Here is a 17,259-nt window from a genome sequence, read left to right as displayed (position 1 = left end):
AGGATGCTTCATATTGGCTCTCGTCGATGTACAAGTTAAAGCATGCTATGTTGACACATGTTTTTGATATTTAAAGCTCTCATTTACTAATTGCTAGAACATAGCTCTGCTTTAATGATAGCTTGCAATTGTATTTTGGAGAAGGGGAATCTATTTACATGATGTCATTTACAACCATTCCATGCTGCACCGAGCGACCTTGTCTTCGGCTTCATTTGCATCCTTTTGAGCTTTCTTGCGCATGTAGAAAATGGGGCAATCGTTGTTTGAGCAGATGACATCTTGATGAAGTGATTCTTGGCATCGCTGACATTGTGTCCAAAGGCGAGAATAAGCAGTTTCCGCATCTCGGAAGACCTTCAGCTAAACATTAAAGTTAATATATGCATTGCACTACCAAACAAGGATCAATCTTACCTGGTGTAAATGGATTGCTGTGAGTCGAGGTTTGCATTGTGCGCACACTGCTGGATGGTCTATTGTGTGAGATGATAACATTAATATTTTCATATCAATACAAAAGGGTAAAAGCATACACTTACCTCCTTTCTTCAATGGTGCTCGACAACCAAGACACGTAGTCTTCTTGACAGCAAATTTCATGATACCACCTGCTGATGGAGTAGCAATGCTCACGGTTCGAGTATGATCACCTTGCACTAGATTTACGAAATCAGTATCAACCATCATCATCCACCCATTATCCAACTATATAGCTCCTTACAGAGGCTGTTCACTTTGTCACCCAAGATCGGTTCGAAAATACGTTGCAGGGGCTTGGATAACTGATTCTCCAAGTAATAGCTGGTATCGATGGGGATGTTGTGTTCCAAGACATAAAGCGGATCCTCGGCTCGTTCGTATGCGGGTGCGTTTTTGCCAGCTTTGATAATGACATAGGCAACACGATCACCGAGGGCAGGGGCTGAACCAGCATCACGTTTACGCATCCTCTCAGCGAGTTCCACATGAGCTTGCTTGGCGCTGTAATCATTTTTGCTCAATGCCTTGGTAATCACGAGCTGCGATAAATCCACCTTGTCTTGACGCAACATTGAGATGGTCTTTTTCACATATCTATTGTCATCCACCATATCAATACAAATCAAATGTCGAGATGAAGGGGGAATGGGCACTTACTCTTGAGCTGCTTGAACATCACGATCGATGAGAAGCTTATTTAAGCTTTGTTGCACAACGTTGGATACAAGTCGACAATTATCACGACGCACAGTCTACGGTATCACGCGTGGGTTAATCCATGTTTGCCTTGTAATGATCATGATGACCCTACCTCGATACCCTTAGCATCCAATTTGTCGTATTTTTCAGGTCTTGACCAATAGAGACCAGCATAGCGTTTCTTGCTAATAAGCAGATAAGGGAAGTACACCTTTTCAAAGTCGAGGTTGATCGGTCGAACGAACTCCTTGGTTACCAGCTCAGCAGCTTCTTTGCCTATGGTCCAAAAGTTAATCAACCTTGGCTCCATAAGAAATGAAAACAAAAGGGTACTTGCCTAGTTTCATTGCCTCTTCCAAAGTATCCACTCCAAATTTGATCATGACAGAATCGGTATCACCATAGATAACTTCAGCATTGTGCTTGTAGCCTTTTTGAATGCTATACATCTCTTCCACGACCTAAATACATCATAACGATTAGATCCAAGTTCATATTTGCCGCCAACGTAGAGTGACTTTACGGACCTGACGTGTCTTTAAAATCATTTGACGACCATAGGCAGTAACACTTGATGAAATTTGCAGACATGGGAGCTTGCCGATAGTAGCACCTGTGAAGCCATAAACCGAGTTGGCACTGATCTATAGTTTTGGATACCTCATTAACCTTTTCGTTACTTCCTCGATTCGATATCATGACTCACCTTCAATGCTAATTGTCGACCATCCAACACAGCTCTTCGGAAGGGATCCGTTTCCTTTTTCAAGTCAGCTTTTGCACGTTTACGGGCTGATAACAGATCTTGTAGAATCTCGGGAAGCAATCCTTTGCGTCGGCTAGCTTTGACAAACATGTCTGCAAAAAGCACATGCATTAGCACGCCCATATAAGAAGCCTTACACAACCTCCTTACCATTGTTTGGTGTTACGACATAATCGACATCCTTGACCAGGCCGAGTCGTTGGACGGCTTCAGGATTGAGCAAGGTTGTGTAACAAAGATTGTGCGCTTGCATAATAGATGGGTACAGAGACGTGAAATCGAGTGTTGCAATTGGAACGCTATAGTATCCTTTGACAGGTTCAATAACGGTGGCACCTTCATATTGTTGCTCCGAAACTAGATTCTTGGTCAATACAAATATCCAAGTGGCATGTCTATCACAAAACCCACCTTCAGATTTGACTACTGGGATGACTAAGTCTTGTTCAAGGGCTCGACGATAAAGCTGTGAAATGACTCTGATCTGCTGGCCACGGGTGTTGATATAATTGAAAGGCACACCTGTCACTCTAGCCATCTCGATATAGTTGAAAAGCATCATCAGCTTATCCATCAGCCGAAGAGGGAGGAAAGCGTCCTTCAAACAATACACAGCCAAGCGACGTCTGGTTTCAGGGTTGCCATTGTAAAGCTCAGTGATGATAGAGTGATGCACGTCTTCCTTTTGTTCACCTAATATAGCAGCAAGTTGTTAATTACCTTAAGCAGAATCCAACAACAACAACAACCACGTACCCAAGAATTCGGCAGAAACAGCATTGAGGGTGTAGGATCGAAGCTTGTAGTCTCGTTGAATTGCTTGAAGAAGATCGAGTTGCAGCCGTCCTTCAAGATTGACTTGCTTACTCTCGCGTGTGCCATAGGCCTTGGAAGAGAATGTTGTATCCTTGGTTTGTGTTTGGATTCCTAGGTAGATAGATAGGGTGCCATGTCAGCTATATGATCCCGATATTGACATCCATGTAAAAGTCACCTTGAATTCTTCCAAAGAAAGGAAAGCGTGCAACCTTCAAGTGTTTGGCACGATCGAGGAGATATGGAAAATCAAAGTTCAAGATGTTATAACCAATAATGACATCAGGGTCGACCTATTGATAATAACCAACCATCAATGAAGCTGTTCACAAAGAAGCGATTGATGGTATGTTCACCTCTTGCACGAAATCACGCCATCCTTGTAATAGGTCGACTTCGGTATGGAAAGAACGAACATCAGTGCCAACAATTGGTGCGCAATCGCGAAGCGTGAAAACATTTCGAACAAATGGGATTGTCTCGCCTATAAGAAAGAATGTATAAGTGTGCTGTAACATGATCCGATAAATCACACTCACCTTGTACTTTGACCACCGATGCAATCTGGATAACTGGATCGACTTCGGGTTCAGGGAATACACCTTTTCGACCAGCACATTCAATATCAAAGCTGAGAACACGCAATGGAGCAATATCGGACCACTCTCCTTCTGGTGGATGGCTGATAAACTTTTCATGACTATGACCCCCATATTAGATCATATAGAACTTTGCATTGCCATTCAACTTACGATATTTCCACTTCATATTGTGCATGGGATATCCTTTTTTGGGAATGGCGATATTGTCCAGCAGGAAGCTCAATCCAATTAGAGCCAGGTACCTAATATTGGATTAGCACAATGAAAAGCATACACAAAGAGTGCTCTTTACCCACCTTGCAATCAATCATGAATCGTAATAGATACGCCAAGTTGCTTTCGAAAGTGGTATCTGCTGTGCATGGTTTATCCAGCCCTGCGACCGTAATACCCGATTCCACCTTGTTCCTGGCTTTGCTGATATCCCTGGGATCGTTGCACGTGACTTTGACAAACTGCACAAATCCATCACCACGATAGCCATAGATGCTTTGCTTCATGACTAGATCCACACGATTGATTCCACTTTGTACTGCTGTCTAATAATTGAAAGGTGACCCTCATCATTAGCTATGCTTATTCAATGCTTTCACCCCATCCTTTTATACTTGCCGATAATCCAGCTTGTAAAGAGGGTAAATGAGATTGCTTCAAGCCAACTGGTGCTGGGAAGTAAAAGTATGGCAGGAAACCATGAACATGGCAAACGACACTATTTCCTCCCTACAATTATCCATGATGAGAATCCGTACAATGGGAACAACACATCTATATGATATGCATACCTTGGTGATACCATATAATCTCACAACGGGCCTCCTTGAATTGTGATCCATGTAGTCATCGGCTTCGATTTGCTGGAACACTATAGAGCACGAGAATGATGAGAGAACATGTTGAAGATATGAGCCATGTGCCATTTCATACCCAAGTTGTCTTTGGATGGATCCAATGGTGGTGCTGGTGCACGACTCCATGTAGCCTTTGCAGACTCGTCTATAGTATCAAAGAATCGGTTATCATGTATTCGTTATGCCGTGTGTATTCCAGGGAGTATTTACTGTCGAAGCCCATTTCGTCGAGTTCCTGCTCGAATGTCGAAGAAGCTTGTTTTAACAATCTTGGATCATGGCGAGTCTTTCTTCGTTTGACGGATATGTCTTGTGAAGGAGAAACGTCGATCATGTCAACGTCGTCGTGATCTTGGGTGGACATATTGGGCAAGGCGCGTGAAAAAGGAAATGTAAGAAAAGATGACCCGCGTACCGCGTTTGGCGCTCCCACCAGCTTATTTTTGTACAGCGAGTCACGTGATCAAGCCAAGAATCAGGCAAAGCACCTTCCATACAAACTATACTATACCTCCACTAGATACAATCCTTTTCTTGTAAAGTTAACAGGATACATGATAATTAAAGTACTGTATCATGGAATAGCTTATATGAATGGATGATACATTGTATGAAAAGAAGATGCTTAAGCATTGCACTTACGTCTTGCCTAATCATTCAAGAGGATTCAATAATGAGATGCCTTTATTTAAATGATTCGTTCCTGTTGGTGGTGGTATTGCGGGTATGTGATGTGAATGAGCAGTGTCATTGTCAATGATCCATGATGCCTGACAACAAGCGGCGCTGTTGGGGATAAATTGAATCTCCTATCTATGCTTGGTACGTGTCGGTTGACTCTGCATTCGGCTCTTTGTACTTTTCTATTTTCACCTTCCCATTGTAAGTGACAGGATCAATGCCTTCGACGTGGCCTTTCCCATGGGAGCGTAGTACCTCTAATAACGCATTCAATGGTGTTGTAGATTCAACATGGCAGAAGCTGGAAATTGGTGTCTGATCGAGAGTGACCCTGGTAAGAAGAGCCGTTGAAGGTACCTCCTGGGTGGGTCATACTAACATGTTCCTACTAGGCGTCTTCACTGAACTTATCTCTGGAATGGGTGTCAAAGGAGTCCAAGTGGAAGAAGTATGGAGTCTTGATGAGTCCCTTATGGAACAATTAAAGTAAGCATCGACAAAGGATATCTTGTGCAATGTTGTTACTGATAACACACCACAATCACCACTAGACCGGTGTTGGGCTTGATTTTCTTATTCAAATGGCAAGGAGCACAACCATCACCTGCTACGGAAGGCGAGCAACATCCAACCGATCATATCTTTTTCGCAAACCAAGTCATCAACAATGCATGTGCTACCCAAGCGATCCTATCGATTTTATTGAACCGTGATGATATCGATCTTGGTCAAGAATTACGTGGTTTTAAGGAATTCACCGCTGAGTTTCCACCGGATGTAAGTATTCGAGTCATTGGAACTTGTAGTAGACGATTGGTATTCATGGCAATGGGCATAGATGAAAGGTCTTGCTATTTCCAACAGTGACTTGATCCGCTCAGTACACAACAGCTTTGCACGATCCGATCCTTTCTTTGAAGAGATGCAAGAAGCCAAGGGGAACAAGGATGAGGATGTTTATCATTTCATTGCCTACTTACCTATCCACGGTGCATTATACGAATTGGATGGCTTAAGCCGTGGTCCTGTTCACTTGGGTAATGCATGTCCATGTTGCTCAAAATTTCTTTTCAGCTCACTGATGTATCATCATAGGTGCATGTACCGAGGATGATTGGGTACAAAAGGCAAATGCAGCTATCATGAGCCGTATGGAGCGATATGGTGGGAGCGAGCTACATTTCAGTCTGATGGCCTTAACAAGGGATCGAATTGAATTACTCCAAGAGCAAATTGAAGAAACGGATGGGTTGCTCCTCTCTTTGCCCGACGATGCTGACAATGAGCGAGTGAGATTGAATGCACAACGAGGTGATTTAGAGCACAAATTACAATTGGAAAAGGAAAAGAGAAAACGATGGCATGTAAGTGATCTGGTCCTGGAATGGAATTAAGTTTATGGGAAAAAAGGCTAATGTCTTAATATGTAGAGAGAGAATCTATTGAGGAAGCATAACTTTATTCCAATGATCCACGACTTGCTTCGGATGCTCGGTGAACGCAATGAACTTAAGCCATTGATCGATCGTGCAAAGGAGAAAGCGACTGAACGTGCTGCTCAGAGATCTCAGAAAGCTCAACAACAATAAGAAGATATCAAGCACATGACATCCATTATTATAGTCAACATTGAAATGCATTAAAGATCACCCACACATACCGACATCTCGGCCCTATTATGCATCGTATCGTGTTGAAATGCAGCTCCAAATATGTAAATGTATTCCCGCTCAATTGATAGATCTCTTGGATAATAAAGCATGGATCGCACAACATATTCTGGATATTGCTCCAATTGAGGAAAGTCGATTGGCGGATTTGGGTGTGACACGAACTACACATTTTTACGTTGCGATCCAGACCTGATGATTTGCCTGTAAGTTTGGTTTTATGATGCAACCAGTGTAATGTGCTTTCATAAAGAGTCTGCATGTCGATTGGTTAAACTTTACCCGAGAAATCAAAAAGCATTAAAGTGGGGCAAAAGTGAGTAATGAATCCATGTCTCTTGCTCCGCCATGATTACTTCACCCTCGGCCACTGCTGCCACTGCCACAGCAACACAAGAGAGGCCGCTCCCATATCGACAACTATTGATCCTATGCGGGTGTCGTTTTTCGGTATGTGCTCATGTCGCCATTGTCCATGTCGCGATTAGCTTACACTTTACTTCAGGAACCGATAAGCTTCACAGTAATTTTGCCATTCATAATATTTGTATGTCCCACCCACAAACACACCAAAGCTTCTCTCTCTCTCTCAGCAATTATAGTAACACCACACGCAAACAATAGATGATCCGGGATTTCGACATCACTGAAGAGAAGAATGTTGGTTACTATGCTGGAATGATTACTTCAGCATTCGCTATGGCACAATTGATGACTGGTAATGCACCCACATGATGATGATAGTAGGATTATGATGCAATGATACAAATCGCTGATCACGATTGACAGGCATCTCATGGGGCATGCTATCTGATCGTATTGGGAGACGTCCAGTGATCTTGATGGGCACAGCAGGCGCTATGACTAGCATCTTACTTTTCGGATTATCAAAGTCATTTGCATGGGCGCTTATCTCTCGTAGTCTTTGTGGATTGCTGGTGAGTCATGATATACATGCATCTATGATTCGATTATCCCACGTATTACTTAACACACAATTTGTATAGAATGGCAATGTGGGCGTGCTCAAATCCATGGTATCAGAGATCACAATCAACAATTCAGAAGAACAACGAGCCCGGGCTTTTACCTACCTACCCCTTATTTACGGCCTCGGAAGCATCATCGGACCCGCAATGGGAGGTAATGATGCATCCGCTGAATGTAATGTATATATTCAGGAGTACTCACCACCTCTCTTTCTTTATGTATATCCTCCTATAGGTCTCTTGTCCAATCCTGTCAGAAATTTTCCTTCAATCTTTGGACGTGGTGGATTCATTACTGATTTCTTCACCGAATACCCATACTTTTTACCATGTTTCATTTCGGCATTGATATGCGCAATCAGTCTCACATTTGGATACTTTTATCTGGATGAAACGTTGTCGACCGTGTTGAAAAAGGAAGAAGAGGAGGAGGAGCCACTCATTCAAAACAGCCCTTCAGATGATGGTTATCGCACGTTTGAGGAAAGCCAACGTCTTTCAGCATCATCACCCACGCCTACGCTCCCTGATGAATCTCGTCCACCACCTACATTTCGAGAAGCCATTACGCCAGCTGTACTTGCTATCAGTATATCATATGCCCTTTTCTCTTTCCAAGCTATCTACTATGATGGTGAGTAATAACTACATACAAGGATGGATTTTCACACGCTATCCTATGGCTGATACACACGCACTATTTAGAGCTCTTTCCAATCTGGTCAGCAAGTCCACGAAACAACGGTGGTCTTGGCTACAGGGCAGATGAAATAGGAATTGCATTGGCATATTGTGGTATCGTCACTTTGATTCTACAGCTATTCTTCCTGCCCAAGCTCACTGCACGATTCGGCGTCTTGCGATTGTATCGATTTGTGTTAGCAGGTTGCATACCATTGTATTTCATGCAAGGATACGTTCGATGGTTTTACGAGATCCCGGATCTTCATGGTGCCAGACAAACAAAATTTTGGGTGTGGGTGGGCATCCTTATCACAGCCACTTTCAGGACATGTTATCATTCGATATCGTACACTGCATGCACTATTCTTGTCAACAATGGAGCGAAACGCTTAAACACTTTGGGGACTGTCAATGGGTTTGCTCAATGTAAGTTTACAACAGGATGCTGGTGGATGAGTACAAGCTGATATGAAGGTAAAATACAGGCTGTGGAAGTGCTATGCGTGCGCTAGGACCAGCAACATGTGGCATGATATGGTCAGCGTAAGTTTACATCTAACGCAAATGACATCCGATGTAATTGACATTATAATAATATTGACCCCTGCATATGCCACAAATAGATCTTTGGGTTGGACTTGGCTTCCTTATGATATACGGGTTCATATCTCGTGGACGGTGCTCACACTTGTTGGCATACTCACTTACTACTCGAGTACACGATTAAACCCTGCCGATTATGAAAAGTCAAAGTTTGTATCTCGTGAGGATGATATAGCTCAAGATGACGAGGCCTGTGTAACCCATCGTTGCGCATAACTACTAAACAGTATCTTTCATCATACATACCCATACAAAAAGGCACATGTAATACCATGAAATAAAGGATAGAGCGATCTAATACTGTATACACATACGTCGTTGACATGGAAACCTAAATGCAACGTGCTGTGATGAGGTAGCCGAATGCATAATGGTGGTACGAAGACCTCCTCCTATTCCTCGCAACGGAGAAAAGTATTGCTTGTGTCGTTTTGAGAAGTGCATCGTCGTCTTAAATTCCACATTCATGATCATACCGGGTAAATGCAAAGATACATAGCACTTTATTGTTTTTTTGTTATTGACTTATGAACATCCCACTTGTTTGTAATGCGTTGTCTGTGCATCCGCTGTGTAACTCAGCAGGGCCTTCGGAATAAACCAGATCGGCGAGCAAAGAGATGAATAAATGAGTACTTTCCTTACCAATCGAATCGATCATGGGATGTAATAGCAATAGTGTTTGCACATGATGGCTTGAACACGAATGTCCACGTGCAAACGATTGGGTCCATTCATATCAGCTGGTAATAACTGGTGGAATTGGAACAGTCTGGGAGAAGTATTATACACACGCTTTACATGTTGCACATACAGCGAAAAAATAATCTTGTCCTTTTTGAGTGAATGGTGCATCATCAAGCAACTCATCTCTCTCTTTCTGCTATTGTCACTTTTCTTTTTGTATTATACAGTCCTTGACAACCCATAACGCCACCACCTCAACGACAATGCCCGAAAACGGAGTTCCTCGCAAGTCGTTGTCTTTCTTTCGTTCCTCCAATCGAGCAGTAGACAATGCAAGTCAATCCTCAACCAAAATTCGTGCATTGGGACGAGCAGTGTCCATGGTGAATGCGAGCAAGGATACAACACGCAACAGCAGCGAATCTCAAGAGGGTGATTCGGAAGCTTCAACCTTCGAGAGCCCGACACAACGGCTTTCCTTCCGCGTCCTTAACCCAGACCCACATACCAGCACAAGCAGCAGCACTGATAGCAGCAGAATCAACAATGACAGCGCTTACGACAATGATGAAGAAGAAGAAGATGAAATTGTGGAAGAGATTCATTATAAGCAGGATGAGGAAGAGATTCATTTACAAGAGAAAACAATGGTAGCCGAAGATGAGATGACTAAAGAGGAACCAACAACAACAACAACACCAGCACCACCCCCAACACCTTTGCATGCGTTATCAACACCACCCACCACCGAGTCCTCGTCATCTTCTCCCGATATGAAAAAGGCACAAGGTGACATTGTTGGAGGAACAACAAGGTATTCTCAAGGATGGAAGATCATCGGCAGCACACCCGAAGAAGATGAACAGCTACAACAACCCTATCAACGACATTCTAAAGTGATGGAATTGGAAGAATCATTACCACCTACACCACAGCTTACCACCAATAGACCACGCGTGAGCTTTGATACAATGCATAACTCATCTGATGGTGGGTCATCAGCTTCGCCCCTGTCACCAACATCGCCAACAATGTTCCCGATGTATCCACAGCAACAACAATCTCCTGTCATTTACCAGGATCCCCGTCGGTTGAGACATCCGCCACGTACAACACGAAGTCGTCCTATGGCATTCATTCAACAACAGCAACAACAACACCTTCCTCTTCCTCCACGTCAATCATTCACTTCCACTTATGGTCATTTCATCTCTTCTTCTTCATCGTCATTGATATCACCACGATTAACAAACACCACTGCACGAAAGATACAACATCCGATCACTCAATCAAAGTATGCAAAAGCGTCGTACAGCCTGACAAATCATCCAGATGCAATCAAGACATATCGTTCTATGGCTGAGAAGACTCGAGATCCTATTGTTCAGCTTAGCTATGCAAAATACCTTCTTGAGATTGCTGACTTGTACGACGGTCAACAACATACATCAAATGATGCAACATGTAGCTCCACAAGTGTATCATCATCAACATCACAACGGCTTTCACTCGATGGGTATGATCCAGCAACATCACGTACATCTTTGGATACAATTCGTTCAGCGCCATCCTTATCAACAACACCCACACATCGATTGAGTGATGCTAGTCGACGCAAAAAGAAGATGTTACAGGATGAAGGTGTACGATGGATCAAGTTATTGGCCAAGAAGAATGTGGGAGAAGCAGCTTATTTGCAAGCTCGATGGTTGGATCGTGGCGAATATGGTTTCTCAAAGAATCCCAGCAAAGCATTCAAGCTCTACAAGGTGGCAGCTGCTGAGTTTGTACCCGAAGCTATGTATCAAGTGGGCAAAGCTTACGAAAGGTCAGGCAACACAATGCAAGCCTTGTCAAACTATCAAGGGGCTGCCGAAAAGGACATAGTTCAGGCTATTTATGTAAGTTTATGGTATACAACATCTGATAATAGCATCATCATAACAAACACATTTACTACTCTTATGTATAGCGAATGGCAAGGATCCATCTTCTCGGTGAATTGGGTCAACGACGCAACACTTTTCTTGGATTGGAGCTATTAACGCAGGCCGTTGATCGTGCTACGGAACAGTGTCCCGAACCTCCTTATCTTCTTGGTTTAATTTTGACCGGTGCATATCCCAAGGTGGAATTATCCACGTGAGTACATCATCATCTGCTATGGAAGAGAATAACAATTGATGTCATTACGTGTGTAGTGAGCTTATTCATCGCTATGGAGGAGAATTAGCTGCATTGCGTCATATTGAACATGCTGCTCAGCTTGGTTATGGTCCTGCTCAGTCAAGAATCGCATACATTTATGAACATGGTCTCTATGGTGCTCCTATGCATTTTGCAAAGAGTTTTGGATATTACGATATGGCTGCGCGAGAACACAACTCCCCTCAAGCCATGTTGGGCCTTAGTCGCCTTTACAATCGAGGATGCCGTGGACCCGCTGATATACTCACAGAAGAGGAGAGGCTTGCACGTGATGTCTCTGAATGGTTATCTGCTACGACACGCAACGAAGATGCAGCTTTCAGGTGGTGTGAAAAAGCAGCCGATCAAGGATTGGATGAAGCCGTGTTTCTGTTAGGGTATGTGGAAACTCTGAGTATTGTGATAGTGATCTCATGAATGTTTTTCTCTTTAATCCATAGCTGGTACTACGAAACAGGTGTAGGCGTATTGAGGGATTATGAACGTGCAAAGCAATTATACCAAAAGGCTGCCAACAAGGGCCACCAGGGCGCTGTAGAACGGCTTCAAAAAGCAAATTCAATGACACGACAGCAGCATGAGAGCACCAAACGCAATATCCGCACTTCAAGTTGTGTCCTCATGTAAATATAGCAACAACAGCAGACGATGCAACAATTTGCTAGAGCAAGGATTACAACAACACTATGCATTAGGCCAACAATACACTATATGTACGAATACATTACATAGAAACCCCGTATTTTGTTATGTCAATCCAATACATTCGATGCACTCGTAATCAATAATGGGTACTATACTATGGTGTGATATGCATAAAAAGGTGCTGTTGACCGATTTTTACATGTCTAAACCAATGTGCCTTTATTACATATATATATATCCATCTCTTTTTTTCTTTTGTACAAATTGGGTTTGGGAAAAGGGTGTTTTCTAGTAAATGGACGAGGAATGGATGGATGGGTCTCCGTTATTTTTAGCGACGCTTCTTTTGAGCACTCTTCTTTTTGCCCTTGCGTGCACCATTGCTCTTGGGTGCCTCACCATTGATATACTGCAAAACTTGATCAATAGGCATCTCGCCTCGGTGCATTTGCGAAGGTGCAGCATTTGCGGTAGGACCAGAGACACGTGCCTGAGACTCTGCAATTTGAGCCTGCTGTCGCATACGTTGTGCCTGAAAATGACAAAGGAGTGTGTGTGAGAATGAGGATGTTTTGTACCATCAACCTAGCAAACTTACAGTCAACACAGCATTAGATGTCAACTCCTTGAGCCACATGTCACTTTCCTTGGTTCGTGGGTCTTCAGCACCAAGCTAGATAAGCTCTTGTGTTAATTTTCCTTTGTCGTTTCCTTTTACCATCCAACACAAACATGTACCTTCTTTTCAAAGACGCCAAATGCCAAACGTTCAGCCTCCAAAGCCTTTCCAAATTGACCTTGAAGGGTGTATGCCTTTGCAAGCACATGATAACCGGTAGCTGTAAGAACGTGTTCCTTGCCGAGAATGGTTTCTTGCGTTGTGCATGCACGCTCAAAGAATTGAGTGCTCAAAGGATAGTCACGAAGGGATTGTAACATGACACCAGCATTATTCTATGTATACTAGTTAGCGTATGCAACTCTCTTGCAAGAAAAAGTAGCACAACTTACATCGGCAGTAGCAGAGTCGGGGTGACCAGGACCAAAGAGGAGATCCCAATAATAGAGTGCGTGGCGAATGTAACGAAGAGCAAGCTTAGTGCGACCAGCTGCGTGCTCAAAGAGACCAAGGTTGAGCTATACATGTGGTTAGTATATATAAAGGTAATCGATTATCATATACATACATAATGATGAACAGTCTCAGGATGATCAACACCGTTGGTGCGCTCAGCTGCAATCACGGCCTTACGTTGGAGATCCAAAGCAGCTTCCCTATCTTCGCTGTGATGGTAAATCATGGCGAGAGTTGCATAGCACTTGCTGGTTTCAGGATGCAAAAAGCCATAAGTCTGTTCATGCAATGTCAAGGATTCAAGCAACAACTCCAAACCAAGTTGACGGTGACCTTGGGCCAAGCTCATCTTGCCAGCTTCAAAGGTTTCCTCAGCAAACAAGCTCTGTTTCCCATAGTTAATATTGAATCATTTCCTCTTTTCCTATACCATATACTTACTCTAGACGATGCTTGCTTGACAGTAGGCATAAGGTTTTGGACGTCTTCAGGAAGGAAGGTATTGACACGATACTTTGGCTTGTTGGCTTCTTCCTTGGCAGCAGCCTTCTTGCTCTTTTTGACCTTGCCACCTTGTTGTTGTTGAGCTTGTTGAGCCTTACGAATTCTTGCTTGTTCAGCAACCATAGCTTCATGTTCATTGTGATCGTAGGCATGGAAACGGTAGTCGCGGGCTTCCAATTGGACACCAACACGCAAACAAATCTCACGAAGAGTAGGCACAGGCTTGATCTTGCTGAGATAGTCATCATCAAGCTTATAGCGGAAACGGAGCAAGACTTGACGCTTGACAATGCTCTCAAGCATGGATGGAGTAAGCTTAGCCCATTCAATCTCATTACGAGAAGCACTATCAGGGATATCAGGCTTAGGCTTGGGGTTGAGTTGGTTGCCAAGGAGACAGTTGAAAAAGTGGGCGACACAAGCACGAATTTCATCGACCTTGCAGCTGTTCAAGTACTTTCGGAGCAAACGCTTGCAAACACGAGTAATCATTTCTTGAATGGCCAACTCTTGGATGTGCTCAATACGCTTGTCCTCGCTGATAGATACCAACTGAGCAATCTTGCCGAGATAACGCATGTTGATACCACGACGATGCATAGCCTTGGTCAAAGCTTCACCATCCAAAGGAGAAACAGCATAGGATGCAAAATCAAGCACAAGGCTGGGGATAACTTCATCGTTCAAAAACTTGGATGCATCACGCACAGTTTGTTCTTCCTCCTTGACAATGGCAGAGTCGGCACCACCAGCTAATTTGGCAGAGGTGAAAACATCAGGGTTGAAGGACAACTTGAATTCGGTAACATCAATCTTGATATCCTCTTCTTCCTCAGCATCCTTCTTGTCGCCCTCAGCATCCTCCTTCTTTTCATCTTCAGCATCCTTCTTTTCATCCTTCTTCTTCTCTTCATCCTTCTTCTCTTCAACAGCTGGCTTGTTTTGTTCACGCTCCTTCTTCACTTCCTCAGTCTTAGCCTTGACCCATTCACGGAATTTGTGTTCCCAATACAAGCTGATAAGCTCAGGACGCAACAAGGTCATCTTGTGGGGATATGCTGGCATATCAGGCTTATCCTCATTGCATTCCTTTTCTTGAAATTCGATATCAACAGGGTTGGTGCGATAAAGATCAAGCATGTAACGACGACCATCGGCACCCAACAAGCCCTTGGTTTCCATGGAAGTGTGCAACTTGACTTCATTGCCCTTTTCATCCACAACACCATGTTCAGCAAGATGCAAAGACTTGACGATATCACGACCAATGGCATCATGGAAAGTCTTGTCAGCGAGGATCTCTACGCCATTGTCCACCGAACCATACACAATGGTGTTTTCTTCTGAGCGTCTAAAGATACCAGGGACAATGCTTTGGGCAATGACACGCACACCCTTGTAATCCACAATAACGGTGCCAAGAGTATACAAGTTGGTCGAGTCGATGCTGTTAAAGATACGAACACCTTCAAGATCCTTGCCAGTAGCCACATGAGCAGCTTCATCACCACCCAACAAATCAAATGATCCACGGCCATCATTGCCCTTGCTGAAGAAGATATTGTTGTAGACATACATGTGCGACTCTTCGGGCTCAAGAGGATTCAAGGGGACAACAATGCCATTGACAACAGCCATTGCACCTCTTACAGCAGCATCAGTGAATTCGGCTTGAACCTTGTTGATCAAACGTTCACGTAGCACACGTTCCTGAAGATTGGACTTTGGAAGCTCACGATGCGATTGAAGTTCGTCATTCCAGTCACGTAGGGATTCGACAGCATCCGAGCCAAAGTTAAGAAGGGGTTCAGCAGGACGTGCGGGATCATAAGTATGTTCAGGTGCTTGGACCACCCACGGATGTGCAGGGAAATAGGTATTGGAGGGAAGCACTTCGAGCATGTGATGGCGAGTGATGAAATCTTGCAACTTGATGAAATTGGAAGCAAATTGACCGGAGATGTTTTGCAAGAGAGTGATCAAAGAATGAGCAAACACCTTCTTGTTGCTCTGCTTGCGAGAAGGATCAAAAGTGGATGTGTTGGAGTTGTTGACAAAGAATCCCTTAGTGCTGGCAGTGATGTGCACATTGTCATTCTCAAGAGTGGTCACGGCAAGATACAACAAATCACCCTGCAATCTACGAGCATGAGGAACAGGGTTCCAACCAGAAAGGGCGATGCTTTTGAGACATTGTGGTGCCACACGTTGGAAAGCGGAAGGAACGAAATCCGACAATTTGGATCGAGCGTTGATATCAGCACCAGTGAATGCGTGCTCAGGAATAGGCTCATCAGAGAACAAATCTTCGACCTTCTTTTCATTTTCAGGAACGATCTCTTCATCTATGATAATAAATTAGCTCTTGCACCACACGTATATCCACACACTTTCAACTTACCAATTTCGCCAGTGACAGCTGTCAAGAAGGAAATACCACCATCAATACCAGCAGCAGAAGGATTCTGTTTGTATGGGCCACCCAATAAATCGCGCAAGCGGTTGATATGGATACGGACATCACGCTCGTTGTAAGGGGCTGGCATAATAATAATACACCTGTTAACACACAAAATTACTCTCAAACCTAATTGCTTGTCATACCTTCCACCAATACCAAATCACTCTCGGTAGTCATGCCTTGTACCTCACCCAACTCGAGGAAATCATTCAATACTTGGCCATTGAAAGCAAGATGGAAGCAAGAGTGAGCACACGTCTCGGGCGACTCCATGATAGATTGCTTGATGTCATGAATGGTTTCACGTGGACTAGCCTATATGATTTACGTGTCAATCCCCATTACCAATATATCACTCATGATGGATGATGATGATGATGATGATGCACATACAATGATCTTGACACCTTCACCTTGACCATCAGGAAGCTTGATCGTCAACTGAAAAGTCTCCTCAGCAACCACTATACGTCAATGTTTATTGAGTTAAACCTTCTTTGACACGCATCATGTATCCTATTACCTTCTTCTGCAGCAGCTTGAGCAGCAGCAGGGTCCTCCACAGCGTCAGTGGCATTGGCAGGTGGGATCTTTTGCTCGACGGAATCGGCCATGTTCTGGTTGCAAAGGCACAAGCAGGTAAGCGTCGTGGGCTGGGAAATAGTTCACGCACATTCCATGTCCATGAAAGGGATGCTGTTCTCTTACTTTAGTGTTGAGGAAGGGAAAAAGCAAAAGCGAGGAAGCGGATTTGTTTTGCTTCGCCGGTTCTTTTTGGAGCGGTGTTAAGTGTGTTGCAGGCAGGGCACCAAATGGATGTTGTGGAATCAAGGTG

At 43.7% G+C, this 17,259-nt stretch overlaps 5 protein-coding genes across 5 annotated transcripts; 3 read left to right on the top strand and 2 right to left on the bottom strand.

Annotated features, from left to right (window-relative positions):
• Positions 1 to 168: 168 nt before the first annotated feature.
• Positions 169 to 4,581, bottom strand: O0I10_001984 (uncharacterized protein; the record flags this gene model as incomplete). Its single annotated transcript, XM_058482073.1, has 21 exons — positions 169 to 363; positions 418 to 476; positions 543 to 659; positions 725 to 1,077; positions 1,141 to 1,235; positions 1,295 to 1,458; positions 1,520 to 1,643; positions 1,710 to 1,826; positions 1,889 to 2,040; positions 2,099 to 2,305; positions 2,360 to 2,641; positions 2,705 to 2,875; positions 2,943 to 3,057; positions 3,121 to 3,248; positions 3,304 to 3,464; positions 3,517 to 3,608; positions 3,663 to 3,905; positions 3,979 to 4,089; positions 4,152 to 4,231; positions 4,294 to 4,362; positions 4,428 to 4,581. 21 exons carry the CDS (start codon positions 4,579 to 4,581, stop codon positions 169 to 171), a joined length of 3,189 nt encoding a protein of 1,062 aa, XP_058347204.1.
• Positions 4,582 to 5,189: 608 nt separating this feature from the next.
• On the top strand, positions 5,190 to 6,487 carry O0I10_001983 (uncharacterized protein; the record flags this gene model as incomplete). Its single annotated transcript, XM_058482072.1, has 6 exons — positions 5,190 to 5,232; positions 5,291 to 5,384; positions 5,450 to 5,675; positions 5,737 to 5,935; positions 5,994 to 6,262; positions 6,329 to 6,487. 6 exons carry the CDS (start codon positions 5,190 to 5,192, stop codon positions 6,485 to 6,487), a joined length of 990 nt encoding a protein of 329 aa, XP_058347203.1.
• Positions 6,488 to 6,916: 429 nt separating this feature from the next.
• O0I10_001982 (uncharacterized protein) lies at positions 6,917 to 9,060 on the top strand (the record flags this gene model as incomplete). The annotated part of the gene is made up of 9 exons (XM_058482071.1): positions 6,917 to 7,018; positions 7,074 to 7,115; positions 7,193 to 7,286; positions 7,358 to 7,506; positions 7,576 to 7,711; positions 7,793 to 8,191; positions 8,263 to 8,667; positions 8,727 to 8,784; positions 8,865 to 9,060. 9 exons carry the CDS (start codon positions 6,917 to 6,919, stop codon positions 9,058 to 9,060), a joined length of 1,581 nt encoding a protein of 526 aa, XP_058347202.1.
• Positions 9,061 to 9,794: 734 nt separating this feature from the next.
• O0I10_001981 (uncharacterized protein) lies at positions 9,795 to 12,366 on the top strand (the record flags this gene model as incomplete). Its single annotated transcript, XM_058482070.1, has 4 exons — positions 9,795 to 11,432; positions 11,504 to 11,673; positions 11,733 to 12,116; positions 12,180 to 12,366. 4 exons carry the CDS (start codon positions 9,795 to 9,797, stop codon positions 12,364 to 12,366), a joined length of 2,379 nt encoding a protein of 792 aa, XP_058347201.1.
• A 349-nt stretch (positions 12,367 to 12,715) lies between these two features.
• O0I10_001980 (uncharacterized protein) lies at positions 12,716 to 17,038 on the bottom strand (the record flags this gene model as incomplete). The annotated part of the gene is made up of 10 exons (XM_058482069.1): positions 12,716 to 12,916; positions 12,983 to 13,057; positions 13,123 to 13,338; positions 13,396 to 13,521; positions 13,572 to 13,844; positions 13,901 to 16,308; positions 16,365 to 16,502; positions 16,568 to 16,739; positions 16,818 to 16,888; positions 16,948 to 17,038. 10 exons carry the CDS (start codon positions 17,036 to 17,038, stop codon positions 12,716 to 12,718), a joined length of 3,771 nt encoding a protein of 1,256 aa, XP_058347200.1.
• Positions 17,039 to 17,259: the final 221 nt, after the last annotated feature.

The sequence above is a fragment of the Lichtheimia ornata genome (genome assembly GCF_029851405.1).
Source record: "Lichtheimia ornata isolate CBS 291.66 chromosome Unknown scaffold00005, whole genome shotgun sequence".
In the NCBI taxonomy this organism is placed as follows: domain Eukaryota; kingdom Fungi; phylum Mucoromycota; class Mucoromycetes; order Mucorales; family Lichtheimiaceae; genus Lichtheimia; species Lichtheimia ornata.
This window is presented reverse-complemented; position numbering and strand designations above follow the sequence as displayed.